At 42.4% G+C, this 16,260-nt stretch overlaps 1 protein-coding gene across 1 annotated transcript in view; it reads left to right on the top strand.

Moving 5' to 3' along the window:
* Positions 1 to 16,260, top strand: part of KIF21B (kinesin family member 21B) — a 411,687-nt gene that overhangs the window by 134,749 nt on the left and 260,678 nt on the right. The window contains exons 8-10 of the mRNA XM_075335818.1: positions 7,890 to 8,085; positions 11,035 to 11,215; positions 14,376 to 14,439. Coding sequence (XP_075191933.1) covers positions 7,890 to 8,085; positions 11,035 to 11,215; positions 14,376 to 14,439 — 441 coding nt within the window. The remainder of the gene's footprint in view (positions 1 to 7,889; positions 8,086 to 11,034; positions 11,216 to 14,375; positions 14,440 to 16,260) is intronic.

Genomic DNA, 16,260 nt, shown 5'->3' with positions numbered 1-16,260 from the left:
TATGATGACAGGTTGAAAAAGTTAGATATGTTTAGCTTAGAAAAAAGACGTCTCAGAGGAGATCTCATTTATATGTATAAATACATGTGTGGTCAATATAAAGGACTGGCACATGACTTATTTCTTCCAAAGACAGTACTAAGGACCAGGGGGCACTCACTGCGAGTGGAAGAAAAGCGATTCCAACAGCTAAATAGGAAAGGGTTCTTTACAGTTAGAGCGGTCAGACTGTGGAATGCCCTACCACCAGAGGTAGTAATGGCTGATACTATAACAGCTTTTAAAAAAGGGCTGGATGATTTCCTCAGTACACACAACATTGTTGGTTATAAATGACTTAGTGACTAAATGTAGAACTGGTGGAGGAAGGTTGAACTAGATGGACCTAGGTCTTTTTTTCAACCTAAGTAACTATGTAACTATGTAACTCTCCTGCATTGAAGATATCTACAAATGGGGCTGAGGCAGCCACCTATTATCTGTGTGCTTTTTGTGTTGGTTGTGACTTTCACAACCACACTAGGTGAGTGTACAGTAACATACTTTTATTTTAATATCTGGAAAGACATTATTTTCCGCTCTCTTTCTCTTAGTTACTATGTCTACCATAATATAACATCTCTTCTTCTTATTACATCAGTCCATAAGTATCTGGGAAGTGAGGATACCAATTACTGAAGTTTTGGCACAGGAATATTATCCCATTATTGTCTGGTGTAGGATTGCAGCTACTTAACAGTCTGTGGTCTTCTTTACTGGAGTTTTTGTTTCATAACATGACAAACATTTTCAATTGGTTAAAAGTCTGGATTGTAGGCGTCCACTTCACCACCCAAACTCCTCTTCTGTGAAGCCATATTTTGCTATGAATCCATGTGATGGATGCAGTGTGTGGTTTAGCATTGTCTTGCTGAAATATGCAGTGCCTTCCCTGAAATAGATGTTGTCTGGGTGGGAGCATATGTACAGTGGGGGAAAAAAAAGAATTTAGTCAGCCACCAATTGTCAAGTTCTCCCACTTAAAAAGATGAGAGAGGCCTAAAATTGGCATCATACTGTAGGTAGACCACAACTATGAGAGACAAAATGAGAAAACAAACCCAGAAAATCATCTTGTCTGATTTAGCAAGATTTGTTTTGCAAATTATGGTGGAAAATAAGTTATTAGTTACCTAAAAACATGTAAGATTTCTGGCTCACACAGACCTGTAACTTCTTCTTTAAGAGTCTCCTCTGTCCTCCACTCAATACCTGTAGTAATGGCACTTGTTTGCACTTGCTATCAGTTTAAAAGACACCTATCAACAACCTCAAACAGTCACACTCCAAACTCCACTATAGTGAAGATCAAAGAGATGTCGAAGGACACCAGAAATTAAATTGTAGCCCTGCACCAGACTGGGAAGACTGAATCTGCAATAGGTAAGCAGCTTGGTGTGATGAAATCAGCGGTGGGAGCAATAAAAAGAAAATGGAAGACATACAAGACTACTGATAATCTCCCTCAATCTGGGCTCCAAGCAAAATCTCACCTCATGGGGTTAAAATAATCATAAGAATGGTGAGCAAAAATCCCAGAACCACATGTGTGGACCTAGTGAATGACCTGCATAGAGCTGGGAACACTGTAACAAAGGCTACCATCAGTAACATACTACGACGCCACGGACTCAGATCCTGCAGTGCCAGACATGTTCCCCTGTTTAAGCCAGTACATGTCCGAACCCATCTGAAGGTTGCTAGAGAGCATTTGGATTATCCAGAAGAGTATTGGGAGAATGTCATATGGTCTGATGAAATCAAAGTAGAACTGTCTGGTAGAAACACAACTCCTCATGTTTGGAGGAGACAGAATGCTGAGTTGCATCCAAAGAACACCTTACCTACTGTGAAGCATGGGAGTGGCAATATCATGCTTTGGGGTTGGTTCTCTGCAAAGGGACGAGGACGACTAATCTGTGTACATGAAAGAATGAATGGGGCCATGTATCGTGAGATTTTGAATGCAAACCTCCTTCCATCAGCCAGGGCATTGAAGTTGAAATGTTGCTGGGTCTTTCAGCATAATAATGATCCCAAGCACACCTCCAGGGCAATTGAGTCACTTTGTAAGAAGCATATGAAGGTCCTGTAGTGACCTAGCCAGTCTTCAGATCTCAACCCCATGGAAAACCTTTGGAGGGAGTTGAAAGTCCGTGTTGCCTAGTGACAGGCCCAAAACATCACTGCTGTAGTGGAGATCAGCATGGAGTAATGGGCCAAAATACCACCAACAGTGTCTGCCAACCTTATGAAGACTTACACAAAACATTTGACCTCTGTCATTGTCAACAAAGGATATATAACAAAATATTGAGATTAACTTTTGTTATTAAAGGGGTATTCCGGCTTATTTTGACTTTTTTTATTATTTCCCTATTGGGCTACATTGGGGCAGGTAAGTAGATAGTGACCACTTACCTGTCCTGCTGTCAGCCCCTCTTCCCCGGCTCAGAGTGGTCATTTGACCGTTTCTGCCGCAATTTTGCTGCTTCCGGTCATTTCATGTCAACATGGGCAGGACCATGTTGACATGCAAATTTGTGAACAGCTTGTTGCTGCCCTGCTGGGCTGGTACAGTGCGTGAGTCCCCGCCCCCTTTCCCTGTACCCTCCCACACATTCCCCCGCACCTGTACTCTCCCCGCAACCTCCCTTGCACTGCTGTGGGGTCTGTGACCTGGGGGAGGGGCCTGGCGGCAACTGCCTACGGTGTCACCGCCAGCACCGGGCCCCCTGCTCAGGATCGCAGGAGTGCCCATGCAGTCTGTGTCCCGCTCCAGCCCCGCGGCTGCCCGCACTGCAATATCAGCAGTGCGGGCAGCCGCGGGGATGACGAGCGCTGCTGTCAGGAGCTTAGATGAGATCATTACCTGCTGTGACGATCTCCTGCCCCCTGACGTCAGCGCAGTCACTGCCTTCTATGCCCGCCGCGTTCTCACATCAAGTCTCGCGGGCGGCCCGAGACTGTCACTAGCAGTGACGTCACGGGCTCCCGCGATACTGCTGAGAACGTGGTGGGCATAGAAGTCAGTGACAGCGCTGACGTCAGGAGAGCAGGAGATTGTCACAGCGGGTAATGATCTCATGTAACCTCCTGACAGCAGCACTTGTCATCCCCTGCAGTGACCTGGGCTGACCTATTGATGTTGGCTAGTCAGGTCACTGCACTACTCTCCCACCCAATGGGGAACATTCTGTTCTTCATTGACTGGGACAGTGACTATGGTATGGATCATCGTGGGACCCCCTTATTGGATTACGCTGGACACGGATTTGATTGGTCTTTTCAATAAATTGGTGAAAGAGGGAATGTTTTGGGGAGTGTTTTTTCAAATAAATTTTTTTTTGTTGTATATTTTTTTTTGATTACTCACTGGGTTGGTGATGTCAGGTATCTGATAGACGCTGTGACATCACTAACCCCAGGGCTTGATGCCAGGTGACATTACACATCTGGCATCAACCCCATATATTACCCTGTTTGCCACCGCACCAGGGCACGAGATGAGCTGGGGCGAAGCGCCAGGATTGGCACATCTAATGGATGCGCCACTTCTGGGGCGGCTGCGGCCTGCTATTTTTAGGCTCGGGAGTGTCCAAGAACCGCAGACCTCCCTAGTATGAGAATACCAGACCGCAGCTGTCCGCTTTACCTTGGCTGGTGATCCAATTTGGGGGGGACCCCATGTTTTTTTATTTAAATTATTTATTTAATTTAAAATAACAGTGTGAGGGTTGCAGAGCCTTATGTGAGTGTGGTATGCAGAGCCCAATGTGTGTGTGGGGCGCAGAGCCCAATGTGTGTGTGTGGGCGCAAAGCCCAATGTGAGTGTGGTGTGCAGAGCCCAATGTGTGTGTGGGACGCAGAGCCAGATGTGTGTGTGGGGCGCAGAGCCCGATGTGAGTGTGGTGTGCAGAGCCCGATGTGTGTGTGGGGCGCAGAGCCTGATGTGTGTGTGGGGCTCAGAGCCCAATGTGTGTGTGGTGTGCAGAGCCCGATGTGTGTGTGGGGCGCAGAGCCCGATGTGTGTGTGGGGCGCAGACCCTGATGTGTGTGTGGGGCGCAGAGCCCGATGTGTGAGTGGGGTGCAGAGCCCGATGTGAGTGTGGTGTGCAGAGCCCGATGTGTGTGTGGGGCGCAGAGCCCGATGTGGTGAGGGGTGCAGAGCCCAATGTGTGTGTGGTGTGCAGAGCCCGATGTGTGTGTGGGGGGGTGCAGAGCCTGATGTGAGTGTGGTGTGCAGAACCCAATGTGTGTGGTGGGCGCAGAGCCCGATGTGTGTGTGGGGCGCAGAGCCCGATGTGAGTGTGGGGCGCAGAGCCCGATGTGGTGGGGGGTGAAGAGCCCTATGTGTGTGTGCGGTGCAGAGCCTGATGTGTGTGTGGGGAGTGCAGAGTCCGATGTGGTGGGGGGTGCAGAGCCTGATTAACCAAATACCGTATTTTTCGCTTTATAAGACGCACTTTTGTTCCCCCAAATTTTGGGAGAAAGTAGGGGATGCATCTTATAATCCGAATATACGGGTTCAGGGGAGGTTGGGGCAACTCTGGAGCGGTGCTGGGGGCTGCTGGGGGGGGCTGGTGGAGGCTGGTAGAGGCTCGTGAAGCTGTGGGAGGGAGCCTTTGATCTCCTGCTCCTGCTCATATAATATGCACAGCCGCTGTCCATCACCGTGGTGCTGAAACTGCACCGTGGCGATGGGCTGGGGAGCGGCGCATATTATATGTGCCTGCACCCTCCTTTGATCGCACATGCCCCCCCATCCCCGTGTTAGATATGGCCCCCATGCTGCTGGCCATTCTAAAATAAAAAAGCTTTCCTTACCTCCTCCATCGTGTCTCCCGGTGTCTCCCCGATCTCACTGCTGATGCTGTGATCAGGCACGCAGAGATCATGTTACTCTGCTGTGCCGATCACATGACCGGCACGAAAACCAGGAAGTGGAAGAGCTCAACCCCACGGAGGAAGACACGAGGGATTACAGCGCTGGAGAAGGTAAGGAAAGAGTTTATTTTACTATGGGCAGCAGCATGGGGGCCATATCTAACACAGGGGGAAGTGTGTCAGCAATATGAGACCTGTGCCAGCTGTATTGCATGTGTGCCAGCAATATAAGACCTGTGCCAGCTGTATGGGATGTGTGCCAGCAATAGGAGACCTGTACCAGCTGTATTGCATATGTGCCAGCAATAGGAGACCTGTGCCAGCTGTATTGCATGTGTGCCAGCAATAGGAGACCTGTACCAGCTGTATTGCATGTGTGCCAGCAATAGGAGACCTGTGCCAGCTGTATTGCATGTGTGCCAGCTATAGAAGACCTGTACCAGCTGTATTGTATATGTGCCAGCAATAGGAGACCTGTAAAGGCTGTGTTGCATGTGTGCCAGCTATAGGAGACCTGTGCCAGCTGTATGGGATGTGTGCCAGCACAAGGGGGCTATATTCAATATAAGGGGGCCATATCCCGATTAAGGGGGCTAATTATAGGATGGGGGGGCTATAAGAGACATATACCCTATATGATTTGTTAGACGGACACTGGCATTATATGACGGACCCCATTTAACATTAAAAAAATAAATTCTCTTTTCCTTCACCAAATTTGGGGGTGCGTCTTATAATCAGGTGCGTCTTATAAAGCGAAAAATACGGTACTTATTTTCCACCATAATTTGCAAAAAAAATCTTCCCAAATGAGACAAAGTAATTTTCTGGATTTGTTTTCTCATTTTGTTCCTCATAGCTGTGGTCTACCTATGATGTCAATTACAGTCCTTTCTCATCTTTTTAAGTGAGAGAACTTGCACAATTGGTGGCTGACTAAATACTTTTTTCCCTACTGTAGTTCTAAAATCTCTATATATTGCTCAGCATTGATAGTGCCTTACAAGATGTGTAAGCTGCCCATACAATAGGCACTAATGGTCCCTCCTTTCTTGAGTCTGCAGAACTATATCTGATCATTTAGTAATTCTTGCTTTTGGGACCTGGGTATTTTGACCCTTAGGGGCACTTTGCACGCTGCGACATCGCAGACCGATGCTGCGATGCCGAGCGCGATAGTGCCCGCCCCCGTCGCAACTGCGATATCCTTGTGATAGCTGCCGTAGCGAACATTATCGCTACGGCAGCTTCACATGGACTCACCTGTCCTGCGACCGTCGCTCTGGCCGGCCACCCGCCTCCTTATTAAGGGGGCGGGTCGTGCGGCGTCACTGCAACGTCACACGGCAGGCGGCCAATAGGAGCGGAGGGGCGGAGATGAGCGGGATGTAAACATTCCGCCCACCTCCTTCCTTCCGCATATCCTACGGAAGCCGCAGTGACGCCGGTAGGAGATGTTCCTCGCTCCTGCGGCTTCACACACAGCGATGTGTGCTGCTGCAGGAGCAAGGAACAACATCGAACTGTCGCATCAGCGTAATCATGGATTACGCCGACGCTGCACCGATGATACGATTACGACGCTTTTGCGCTCGTTAATCGTATCATCGAGCCTTTACACACTACGATGTCACATGCGATGCCGGAAGTGCGTCATTTTCAATTTGACCCCACCGACATCGCACCTGCGATGTCGTAGTGTGCAAAGCCCGCCTTAGTGTGTGGCACAATTTTGTTTAGCGTTTAGTTTCTATGTTTTTAACTTTTGAAACTAAATATACTAGATATTGTTTTTAGGGTTTATTTCTTTTTTTGGTGGTTAATGGTTTTCACTATTTCCATATCCTGACCTTGGTATTGTCATGGCCCTGACGTGTGGTGCGGCTCTTGTGCTGGAGACTTCTGTTGTGTCCTTCTACATGCGGTCATCTTTTTATTGTTTATCCTGTGTCGGGCCATTTCCTGCATTTGGTCAGTTACCGGCTGTCGGAGGGGCTTGCTCTCATGCACCGCTTCCGGGCAATTGCTTTGCTTTATCTTGGAGTATCCGTGCCCGGAGCGACGCCAGTCGTATTCTCTGGCTAAGTTCTGGTAAGCTCCCTGCTTCTGATTTTTGTAATTGATCTTGGCTCTCGACCCCGGACTGACCCATGACTTAAATCTGCATGCTACCTCTCACTTTACATTCCCGTTTGGCTCCCGACTTTGACATTCCCTCCTGACTACTCTTTTATCTGCCCCCTGAGTTTGTACTGACTCTCCTGGTTGCCTGAACTCCGGCTTGTTACACGACTTCCCTCCCGTCTGCTCCCTTTGTATCATTGCGCCCTCTCAGCTCTGACTTTGGACTGCCTGACTTCCCTCACTCTAGTATCTCCAGCGCCACCTAGTGTTGTTACAGGATACTGCACCCCTCAGTTTAAACTCCCTCACTCCACTGTGGTATCAACGTTACATCAGGAACGTTACAGGTATAATCCAAACTATTGATGCATTGGACTTGCCTGAATCTTTGATTGAGAACATAGGTGACCTGACGTCTTTGTTCCAATTTTTTTAAAGAATATTATTTTTTAGAAGTAGTAAATTGAATAAGTTACCGGCAGTTTAAAGTTAGCAGGTCAATATTACCACACAGCTAATGCTCCCCGAAAAAAACAAAACTCGTAACAATAGTAAAAATATTTGTTTTCATTCTACCCTGTTATTTGATAAATGAAAAATCCAAAACTACAACTTTCCTATGTAAAATGAATAACCATGTCACTACTTCGAAATAAATATAAATAATTCTGGCTTTTTTCTTTGATGAAAAAATAAAAATGAAATTGGATCATCTTGCCGCAGTCGTAATTTCCTCTTTCCTATATTACTCAATAAAGCAGATTTGCAGTATGTTTAAAAAATAAGTTTTCCTCACAGAGCACACTTGTTAACTGATCTTTTTTTCCTTACACATTCAGTCAGACCATGATGATAGCTTGTGTATCTCCATCGGATCGTGATTTCATGGAAACACTGAATACGTTAAAATATGCAAACCGAGCTCGTAATATAAAGAATCGCGTGACGGCAAATCAAGAACAGAATGTACAGCAGGTGCAGGCATTAAGGTCGGAGCTAGCGCGCCTGAGACTTGAACTACAGGAGTACAAAACTGTAAGTTGTGAATATTTATATGGTTGCTGTTTTTCCAACAAAATTTGCATTAGCCAGTAGTACAAGCTGATATAAGAAAATTTGTTAATATATCATATCAGAGAAATCTGCTTTTTAATCCACCTATGAGCCCTTTCTGTTTTATATTTTGTATTCCTGACCTAGCCACAAAATCAGGAATCAGATCTAAATAAAGTGAATACTTCCAATGTTGTCTTTGTGATGATCAGGCCATTTTATTTTTTTTCAAAGCGTGATGTGTGTTTGCTGTGTTTTTAATACAGGTGCATCTCAATAAATTAGATTATCATCAATAAGTTAATTTATTTCATTAATTCAATACAAAAAGGAAACACATATATTATATAGAATCACTACACACAGAGTGATCTATTTTATGTGTTTATTTCTGTTAATGTTGATGATTATGGCTTACAGCCAATGAAAACCCAAAAGTCATTATCTCAGAAAGTTACAATAATTATCACAAAACATCTGCAAAGGCTTCCTAAGCGTTTAAAATGGTCCCTTAGTCTGGTTCAGTAGGCTACACAATCATGGTGAAGACTGTTGACTTGACAGATGTCCAGCAGGCATTCATTGACACACTCCACAAGGAGGGTAAGCCACAAAAGGTCATTGCTAAAGAAGCTGCCTGTTCAGAGTGCTGTATCCAAGCGTATTAATTGAATGGTGTGTGGAAGGAAAAATTGTGATAGAAACAGGTGCATAAGCAACCAGGATAACTGAAGCCTTGGTAGGATTGTTAAGAAAAGGCCATTCAAAAATTTGGGGGTGATTCACATGTAGTGGACTGCTGCTGTAGTCAGTTCTTCAAAAGTCACCACACACAGACGTATCCAAGACATGGGCTACAACAGTCGCATTCCTTGTGTCAAGCCACTCATGACCAATAGACAACGCCAGGAGTGTCTTACCTGGGCCAAGGAGAAAAAGAACTGGACTGTTGCTCAGTGGTCCAAGGTGTTGTTTTCAGATGAAAGTAAATTTTGCATTTCATTTGTAAATCAAGGTCCCAGAGTCTGTAGGAGGAGTGGAGAGGCCACAATCCAAGCTTCTTGAGATCTAGTGTTAAGTTTCCACAATCAGTGATGGTTTTGGAAGCCATGTCATCTGCTGGTGTAGGTGCACTGTGTTTTTTCAAGACCAAAGTCAGCACAGCCATCTACCAGGAAATTTTTAGAGCACTTCATGCTTCTCTCTGCTGACAAGCTTTTTGGAGATGGAAATTTCATTTTCCAGCAGGACTTGGCGCCTGTCTACACTGCCAAAAGTACCAATACCTCGTTTAATAACCACAGTATCACTGTGCTTGATTGGCCAGCAAATTCACCTGACCTAAACCCCATAGAGACTCTATCGGGTATTGTCAAGAGGAAGATGAGAGACACCAGACCCAACAATGCAGACGAGCTGAAGGCTGCTATCAAAGCAACAAGGGCTTCCATAGCACCTCAGCAGTGCCTCAGACTGATCGCCTCCATGCCGTGCCGCATTGATGCAGTAATTTATGCAAAAGGAGTATTAAGTGCATTTACTTTACATACTTTTCAGTAGGCAAACATTATTGAGTTTAAAATATTTTTTCAGTTGGTCTTATATAATATTTTCTCAATTTTTTGAGATAATGACTTTTGGGTTTTCATTGGCTGTAAGCCATAAGTATCAGCTTTAACAGAAATAAACACTTGAAATAGATCACTCTGTGTGTAATGACTCTATATAATATGTGTTTCCTTTTTGTATTGAATTAGTGAAATAAATTAACTTTTTGATGATATTATAATTTATTGAGATGCACCTGTATATATTATGTAACCAAATTTTATTTAGGGGTGTGTTTAATGCATATTATATATTTTGAATTACAATAAAAAAAATTGAGAAACAGAAGAGAAGTGGAAAAATGAATAAAGAACAGAAAAATAAAAATAGAAAAATAGAAAATTTATAATACTAAGCAAACATTGGTAAAGATAATTACTGAATGTCTGCAACTAAATGACACTAACTGTATATCTAAATATAAGTAGAAAGAGACTGTAGTTTAATTACTACAGTACTTTTCCACAAAATATCTGAAGCTGCATTAAATATAATTATGCAACTGTCAGTAAAATCAAATTATAAATGTTCACAGTTGTTATTAACTTCTATATATTAGTAGAAAAAATTATAATAAAATCATTATTAGAGTAATTCCGAAAGAATTTCTTAAACTACACTAAATAAAATGAACTGTTCGAACATCAGTAAAAATAATTAGCAATCACCCACATCTAAATTGCTGCTAACGATAATGCTAAATATAATTATAAATAATATATAAAATAAAATATAAATAATATTTGGTAGATAAAAAACATAGTATAATAATTACTATATTGTTTTTCCACAAAATTTATGAAACTATTCTTGCAGCCTGTGGCCGGAAAGCCTCAGTACTGGAGCTGCCCCGTATTCTGATAGAATCTGTGGCTGGGTACTGCACATCCGCCTTCTATTGATTTTAATAGAAGATGAATGTGTAGTACCCCACTGCGGGCACTATCAGTTGACGGGGCAGCTCCTGATATGAGAATTTCTGGCGGCCTGCTATTGCCGCGAGGAACGAGAACAGCTGATCGGTGGGGGTGGTCAGTCAATCAGACATTGATGATCTAACCTAAGGATAGGAATTTTAAGGTAGTGGTTAACCTCTTTAAAGGTACTATAAACTATATATTTACAAAGATTTATTAAGTTGATAAATTACATCAAAATTATTAATTAGACCCAGTACGTCATGTGTCGTGAAGAGGTTAAAAAGTAAGAGCTGGAAGTAGCAGCCATTATGGCTTAAAGATTTCCCAGATTACTTAGTAACAATTATATTGGTGGATCATAATTAACATAACAATATAATAACTCATATTACTTTGTCACCAGGGTCACCGTGTGCCTGGTTCTGATGCTCTGAGTGACGTGTGTGAAGAATTGTCTATGCTGCGTAGTGAAAATGCATCATTGCGCCTCCGTGTTACTGCATTACAAGAAGCCATTAGAGCCATCAATGCCCGTGTCACACGCATGGCTGGACAAGAGGCTGCCCGCTTATTACAAAGGGCTGGTAAGTAATTACTACACAATTATTGAAAAATGTATTACTTTATTTATTAACATACTGTATATATGACATGCAAGAGATTTATTAGTTTGTAAAATATTTGTGTGATACAGTTAGGTCCAGAAATATTTGGACAGTGACACAAGTTTTGTTATTTTAGCTGTTTACAAAAACATGTTCAGAAATACAATTATATATATAATATGGGCTGAAAGTGCACACTCTCAGCTGCAATATGAGAGTTTTCACATCCAAATCGGAGAAAGGGTTTAGGAATCATAGCTCTGTAATGCATAGCCTCCTCTTTTTAAAGGGACCAAAAGTAATTGGACAAGGGACTCTAAGGGCTGCAATTAACTCTGAAGGCGTCTCCCTCGTTAACCTGTAATCAATGAAGTAGTTAAAAGGTCTGGGGTTGATTACAGGTGTGTGGTTTTGCATTTGGAAGCTGTTGCTGTGACCAGACAACATGCGGTCTAAGGAACTCCCAATTGAGGTGAAGCAGAACATCCTGAGGCTGAAAAAAAAGAAAAAATTCATCAGAGAGATAGCAGACATGCTTGGAGTAGCAAAATCAACAGTCGGGTACATTCTGAGAAAAAAGGAATTGACTGGTGAGCTTGGGAACTCAAAAAGGCCTGGGCGTCCACGGATGACAACAGTGGTGAATGATTGCCGCATACTTTCTTTGATGAAGAAGAACCCGTTCACAACATCAACTGAAGTCCAGAACACTCTCAGTGAAGTAGGTGTATCTGTCTCTAAGTCAACAGTAAAGAGAAGACTCCATGAAAGTAAATACAAAGGGTTCACATCTAGATGCAAACCGTTCATCAATTCCAAAAATAGACAGGCCAGAGTTAAATTTGCTGAAAAACACCTCATGAAGCCAGCTCAGTTCTGGAAAAGTATTCTATGGACAGATGAGACAAAGATCAACCTGTACCAGAATGATGGGAAGAAAAAAGTTTGGAGAAGAAAGGGAACGGCACATGATCCAAGGCACACCACATCCTCTGTAAAACATGGTGGAGGCAACGTGATGGCATGGGCATGCATGGCTTTCAATGGCACTGGGTCACTTGTGTTTATTGATGACATAACAGCAGACAAGAGTAGCCGGATGAATTCTGAAGTGTACCGGGATATACTTTCAGCCCAGATTCAGCCAAATGCCGCAAAGTTGATCGGACGGCGCTTCATAGTACAGATTGACAATGACCCCAAGCATACAGCCAAAGCTACCCAGGAGTTCATGAGTGCAAAAAAGTGAAACATTCTGCAATGGCCAAGTCAATCACCAGATCTTAACCCAATTGAGCATGCATTTCACTTGCTCAAATCCAGACTTAAGACGGAAAGACCCACAAACAAGCAAGACCTGAAGGCTGCGGCTGTAAACGTCTGGCAAAGCATTAAGAAGGAGGAAACCCAGCAATTGGTGATGTCCATGGGTTCCAGACTTAAGGCAGTGATTGCCTCCAAAGGATTCGCAACAAAATATTGAAAATAAAAATATTTTGTTTGGGTTTGGTTTATTTGTCCAATTACTTTTGACCTCCTAAAATGTGGAGTGTTTGTAAAGAAATGTGTACAATTCCTACAATTTCTATCAGATATTTTTGTTCAAACCTTCAAATTAAACGTTACAATCTGCACTTGAATTCTGTTGTAGAGGTTTCATTTCAAATCCAATGTGGTGGCATGCAGAGCCCAACTCGCGAAAATTGTGTCACTGTCCAAATATTTCTGGACCTATCTGTATAGGAGCCATGCTCGTGAAGCAGCGGGCAATGCGAGTCAGGAGCCATCCCCAGTGACTGTATGTAAAAAAAATGTCGGCAGTGCGGGCTTCAAAGAAATGGTGTCATGCGCAGAGTGAGCTCTTGACTCAATGATGAACCAAGATCTCATTTGTGCATGTGCCACCTCCAAGAGCTGTTGTCATGCTACGACCGTGGCGAGCACGTTCAGACCAAAAAGGAGTCTGACACACAATGAAAAAACACCAAAACAACTCCACAAATAGGGAGGAACACCGGGAACACAGTACAAACGAGGTCCTTGCCACTAGGGAGAGAGGTGAGGGGGCACCCTTGAACTCGCCTCAAGCTGACTCCTGAGCTCTTTCAACCTGTCGGCGAGCAGGATACCTTGGGCCCTCAGCTGGCCCTAAACTCAACCTGCCTAGTGAGTAGGCCGACGAGTTCACTAGACTTGCCATTACAACACAGAAACACAAGCACAAGGGAAGGACAACAAACAGAGGAAATACCGCAACACAGAAGGATAAAGTACGGCTTCTAAAACGCTTCAACTCAGCTCCTTCCACCAAGGGGGCCAGTATACCGATGGATTTGTATCAACAACAGGCATTGCTGGGTAACACCTCTGTTTAAACCTGACGGGCATGACTACAAAGTAATTGCAGCTGAAGCATCCGGCTAGAGACTGCCTATTTACACAGATTGATGTGCTGCCAAGAACAATGATCTTTCATGGAACCATTCAAATTATTTGACCTAATGAATGAGTGTTTTTCCCATTCATTGGTTCATCGATAACTTGTTTAGACTAAACTATTATCAGGAAATGAGCATTCTTAAATGTAAATTGTATCCGTAAAGAATTGGAATGTTGGGAAACAATTCTTTTTCTGCACTCAGACTTGAATAGGTGAATCTTATCCGAAATACAGAAGATACTAGTGCATGCTGTGATTTTTTTCATGCGGTAATTTGGTCCTTGAAAAAAAAAAAATCCGTCTTCTGAAATAATTATTGAATAATATTGGTGGAAGTACGGCCAATTTTTCACTGAAAATACAGACGTGGACAAAGCCTAAATCAAAATGAAATTATGCAAAAAACTAAAAATCTGAAAGTAAAGATGTGGAAAAATACTTTTAAATCAATCGCATGTTTGATAAGTAACTAACAGCTGGGACTTAAAGCAGAAGGCAAGATTAATGCTAATTTTCTCATTTTTACTTAGAGAAAACCTGTGAGGTAGAATACTTTAAACTTGAACACTCCTTTAACATTTGTAAATATATTTCTTTGTAAAATACTTTTTATCCAAAATGTTAAGTCTTTTTTGTTGTTGCTTGAAATAAATTAATATACCGTAGTTAAATTTACTTCTTTTTTATTTTCAATTTTAGGAGACAATAATGAAGAGATCCAGACTCTAATACAGAACTATATTCATGAGATAGAAGAGCTGAGGTAATTATACATTAGAATGGAAATGTCCAATCCAAATTGTTCTGAGATTTCAAACTCGTAAAATATAGGTCATGTTTCTCTCACACGTATGATTATTGGGGAGAACTCCACCGAGTATACAAACAGGAGAACGGGAGTTTAAATGTGTTTTAATAATACATTTTTATTCATATGCAAAGAAATTGATGGCACACACATTAAAAGGACAAATGTGGTATAAAAACATAAAGGGACACTCATGTCTATGGAAGCTAGTAACGTAATCATATGGCACAAGATGTTAATGGATAAAACGCTAGATCCCATTAATAGCAGAAAAAAATAAATGGGATGAGAAAGATTCCATTAATTGGTTTCATGAAAGTCAGAGTTATACCCCAAGCATCAAAATATTAAATGTTACAAACAGATCTCCTATAGAGGTAAGTATTTAAATAGGGAATAGGAAACTGATTATATCAATAACCCTAACAAAAATACATATCTCAGAATAATAAACGCATACAAGGAGATAGTTATATAAAGGGTTAATATCCCAAAGTATTTCTCGCATGTACGCCCCATTATAAAGTGCCTGGTGCAAACAAGGGAGGGGTTATATCTGGGGAAGAAATGCCCCAGTATGCTTTTCCTATACATACCCATATAAGGTGCCTAGTGCATAAGTATGACGACAGTCATCAGTGTCCCAAGGAAGGAGAGTTTTCCCCAACACTAAATGGTTATTAACCTTCCCTTCACCCTTACAATGTCACATGGATATTAACCTTCCCTTCACCCTTACAATGTCACATGGATATTAACCTTCCCTTCACCCTTGTGCCCCTTACGTCTACTAGCTTGGTGGCCATTTCCTTGGTTTGATGCTTTATATTATTCAGTAGATTAGTGCTGTGTCCTCTCTCTAGCAGTGGTTTCTTTTAGTTAATTTTGATTGGAAATCCCATTTCATGTATGTGCCTTCACAATACAACCTTTGATATTTACATCTTTCCTTCCATCAACTAAAGAGGCATTTACACTGCAAGTGCAAGACAATTGTGAACGAGTATTGTTAAAAACACTATGTGAAGAGGCTGGCAATCTCCCTATGAACTAGTAAAACTTTTGCACATCAAATTAAATTATCTTTTGTGCAGCATAAAAGATTCTTTGCGTTGCATCATCCCGTGCAAACAGAATTCACCCTTGGGAGAGCTATGGCCGAATATGTTCCTTGAACAGACTAGAGGGCACATAATTTGTATTAGTCTGCCTTTGTAAATAGTTAGTCAAACGACCGTCGATCTAGTAAAAAATTGTTGTTCTGCTGGTTGGTCCAAGTAAGCTGACTTTAAACGATTAAGTGTAGGAAAAAGAAAATTACTTTTGTACATAAGCATTCTCAGCATTAGTAAAATACATATATACACTAGATAGCTGTCAACCAAACAATGGTTAAGCTACATTTTTGGCCAGCAATTGTGTTGGCTGCTTCTCCCATACACAGGAGAGCTCCTTTTCTGTCATGAGTGAACTATCACTGGACATGTGAGCCAGTAGCTTATTTCCAGTAGATAAGACGATTGGCAGTCAACTATCAGATGGGCCAGATCAATATTTCCCCTAACAGTAAATTTTCATGGTTTCCATGCACATTAGGAGTAAGGAGACTCAATATCATAGTGACAAAAAATCTGACTTGCCCCACCAAAGGGTGTATTTAACTCAAAATCCAGGCACACAGCCTTTGTTCTTTTGAGCATGCACAAATCAATTTAATACATAGCACATCAGCAATAATTAAACAAAATATAAAACAGTTGTCTTGGACCTGCTTCC

The sequence above is a fragment of the Anomaloglossus baeobatrachus genome, chromosome 2 (assembly GCF_048569485.1).
Source record: "Anomaloglossus baeobatrachus isolate aAnoBae1 chromosome 2, aAnoBae1.hap1, whole genome shotgun sequence".
Taxonomy (NCBI): domain Eukaryota; kingdom Metazoa; phylum Chordata; class Amphibia; order Anura; family Aromobatidae; genus Anomaloglossus; species Anomaloglossus baeobatrachus.
Note: the sequence above shows the minus strand (reverse complement) of the source record. Positions and strands in the feature narration are given on the sequence as shown.